The following is a 3,185-nucleotide window of genomic DNA, read 5'->3' on the forward strand; positions in this document are numbered from 1 at the left end:
AGTCTCAGGATCAGTGTCAGCAACAGTCTCAGGATCAGTCTCAGGATCAGTCTCAGGATCAGTGTCAGGGTCAGTCTCAGGATCAGTGTCAGCAACAGTCTCAGGATCAGTCTCAGGATCAGTCTCAGGATCAGTCTCAGGATCAGTCTCTGCATAGTGGCTGAGTAATGGCTGCCAGACAGGGTCATAGTGTATTATGTAATGTAATGTACTGTAATGCATGCAGGGCTGTGGTCCTGACTCTAGACCGTTTTTCTATGGTCCCGGACTTGTCTCGGACTCACTAGTATTTGGACTAACTAATACTATTGGAGGGAAAGTGAAACCCAAAATGATTGTCTTGATACTGTCATGCATAAGACCTTTTTTCTGTCCTGGACTCGGTCTTAACTCGGACTTGTACCTCTTTGGACTCGGTCTTGTCTTGGACTTGACTAGTCCTGGTCCAGGACTTGTCTTGGACTCGACTAAGGTGGTCTCGACCACAGCCCTGAATGTATGTATTTAAGTAGAATTTCCTTGTATATAAGCTACTTAGTTATTTACATTTCCGGAAACTTTGACTTTTACTCCACTATTATATTTCCTAAATAAAATGTGTACTAGGCTATGTATTTCCTCTAAACATATTCGTTACTAATTACTTGCAAGAAAGGTTTTCATACGTTAAAGATTCTTCCTTGCATAAAGGAACATTCTGTGTGTTTTTTTCTTTGTTGATGTTTGACTTTGAATTTAGTGTTTAAGGTGGAGACCCTGAATATTATGCATTACTACGAGTAAGCCACAATCAACTTCATCATCAAAGTTTTTACTTCTAATTATTAAGTACAGTAAATATATGAAAAATACTTTTGATACTTAAGTACAGTACATAGCAGAAGACTCAGAAGCCCTGCATTCAAACCGTAATAAAACTTAACGTACAAAAGTACTTACAGTATATCTAAATAAACTGAGAGTACACCAAAAAGTAAAAGGACCTCGTTATGCACAACAGTCTATTTCAGAATAATGTGTTATAAAACTTCCAATATTGCTTTCTTAATCTGTTCATCATTTTATTGTTTCATTTGGTTCAAGTGGAGCTCATTTTATGGACTTAATGAAGTGCTAGGTAGTTAAATCTGTAATAATATATCATCATTCATAAGTTGAATTATATGTATTACTACTCCAAATCTGCAAAGCAACAAAAGCTGTCAGATGAATATATTAGAACCATGTTTCCTCCTAATGAATACTTTTACTTCAGGTACTTACTCTAGTATTTCTACTTGTTTACTCAAGTAAAGGATCTGAATACTTCTTCCACCACTGTGGAAGAATTAACCGTCCAGATCCGGACCTGGACCTCTGTGCGTGGGACTTCAGGTCCAGGTCCGGTTCATACTACGCGGGCTCCCGGTTCATGTGGCCGCAGCGGATACGTCAGCAGGGCCGAGGGGGGGATCAGCACCCTGGACAGCGGCGGTCTGTCAACAACAAGCAGCCAGAGCTCCGAACCCTGCCCAGCTGCACCGGGAGACCCAGGAGCACGGGAACGCGCACATCACGCCTCGGAGGCGGATGGATGACCACATGAAAAACCCCGTCTTGTTTACACCATGATAGTTTTTTTTTTCTCTTCTCCCTATTCCGGAAGTAGCTGCTGCGTTGGTTCAATCTCCAAGCCGACCATTTCGAGGAGGAAAACCAGCAGCAGCGGGATGATCTCCACCATCTGACCCGATAATCAATGCCATCACTGCTGGGGGGGTGCTCTCGGATGCGGAGACATCTCCATGCGTCGTTCCCGTCTTTCATCCCCAGGGTGCCTTCATAATTCTGCCTCTCTCTTTTTGACCGTTTTTTTGAAGGGGGGTGGGGGGGGGGGGGCGCTTGCAATGAAATGCTGATGGACATCGAGGCGAAGATGGGAGACGTGGGGCTCGTCGCCCTGTTTCCAGCTCCACGCGCCTGAACAATGCCAAGGATCGGGGTTCTGATCTCGAGGCGGATCGTCGGGGTGAATGGCTCGGATTGCTCGCGGATCAACCAGAGGCTTCACAAAAAGGAGATGAAATAGAGAGAGAGAGGGGGGGGGGAGAGAGAGAAAGAAATGGACCACGATCTGACGCTCGGGATGCTACAGTGAGGGACAATAAAACCAAAACATAGACACAGCCTATTATAATCAGAGAATCCAACTTCCATATCATCTTTCATATTTCCTTTTTGGATTATGATTCTCGACAGGAGTCCCAGATGTGAGTGTGTGGATGGCGTGTCGTTGGGCTTTACATCCCGTCTACTATTTCCTGGCTCCGTGTTGCTCTCTCTTCCACTGGTCCACTCTCTCGCAGTCTTCAGCTTCGGGTAGCGAACCATGTAGGCTGTCTTCTTCTTGTTGTCGCAGAAGCTGTCTTTGGAGGAAAATGGACCGTGGACACCGAAGCTCGTGCAAGTTGTAGTGCGTTTGTTGTTTTGCGTCCGGGGTGCGGTGACAGATGCATCCATAGACGGATGAATATTGAAAGAGAAAATCATTCATCCGCATTGGCTTAGACACACATGCCATCAGTGGGGCGAGTGCCTTTATCTCTCTGTATTTCCAATTAATAGGCCGGCTGTGGTATCAATGATCAATAACAATGATCATATCGGGTGTATGACTAATAACGATATCAACAAAAACAATAATCATCATAATAACAATAATAGAAGAAGAGGAGACAAAAACACTATCATTTATTTCAGTCTGGCGGATTCTTTATGTAGCCCAACATGTTTAAGTATCGGATCCGCATGTTTTTTAATGAACTGAAAGTCCTGGTTTTTATGCGATCCGATTCGAGACAGTCCAGCTCAGACACCGAGAGAAGGCCCACCACCATGCGAGGTCTGGGGATGGGCGGCTGCGGTTGGCCGCCGTTCGTCGACTGCCATTCCCGGGATGACGAGGAGGAGTACTACGGCAGCGATCCGCGGCCCCGGAGCCTGGCGTTCGAGGACAAGGAGCCCAAGCTGTCCGTGGGCCTGGACGCCGTGTCTCTGGCCAGCACCGCCAGCAGCATGCGGACCCCCCAGTGCCGGATCTGTTTCCAAGGCCCGGAGCAGGTATGCAGCAGCCGATGCTTCCTAATGCTGATACCACGTCCTGCGTGAATCACACACACACACACAAACACACACACACACACACA

General features: G+C 46.2%; 1 protein-coding gene across 1 annotated transcript in view; it reads left to right on the plus strand.

Moving 5' to 3' along the window:
• The first annotated feature begins 2,399 nt into the window (after positions 1 to 2,399).
• march9 (membrane-associated ring finger (C3HC4) 9) overlaps positions 2,400 to 3,185 on the plus strand; it is a 15,245-nt gene continuing 14,459 nt past the window's right edge. The window contains exon 1 of the mRNA XM_034875672.1: positions 2,400 to 3,099. Coding sequence (XP_034731563.1) covers positions 2,767 to 3,099 — 333 coding nt within the window. The 5' untranslated portion in view covers positions 2,400 to 2,766. The remainder of the gene's footprint in view (positions 3,100 to 3,185) is intronic.

This window comes from Etheostoma cragini, chromosome 7, assembly GCF_013103735.1.
Source record: "Etheostoma cragini isolate CJK2018 chromosome 7, CSU_Ecrag_1.0, whole genome shotgun sequence".
Lineage (NCBI taxonomy): Eukaryota > Metazoa > Chordata > Actinopteri > Perciformes > Percidae > Etheostoma > Etheostoma cragini.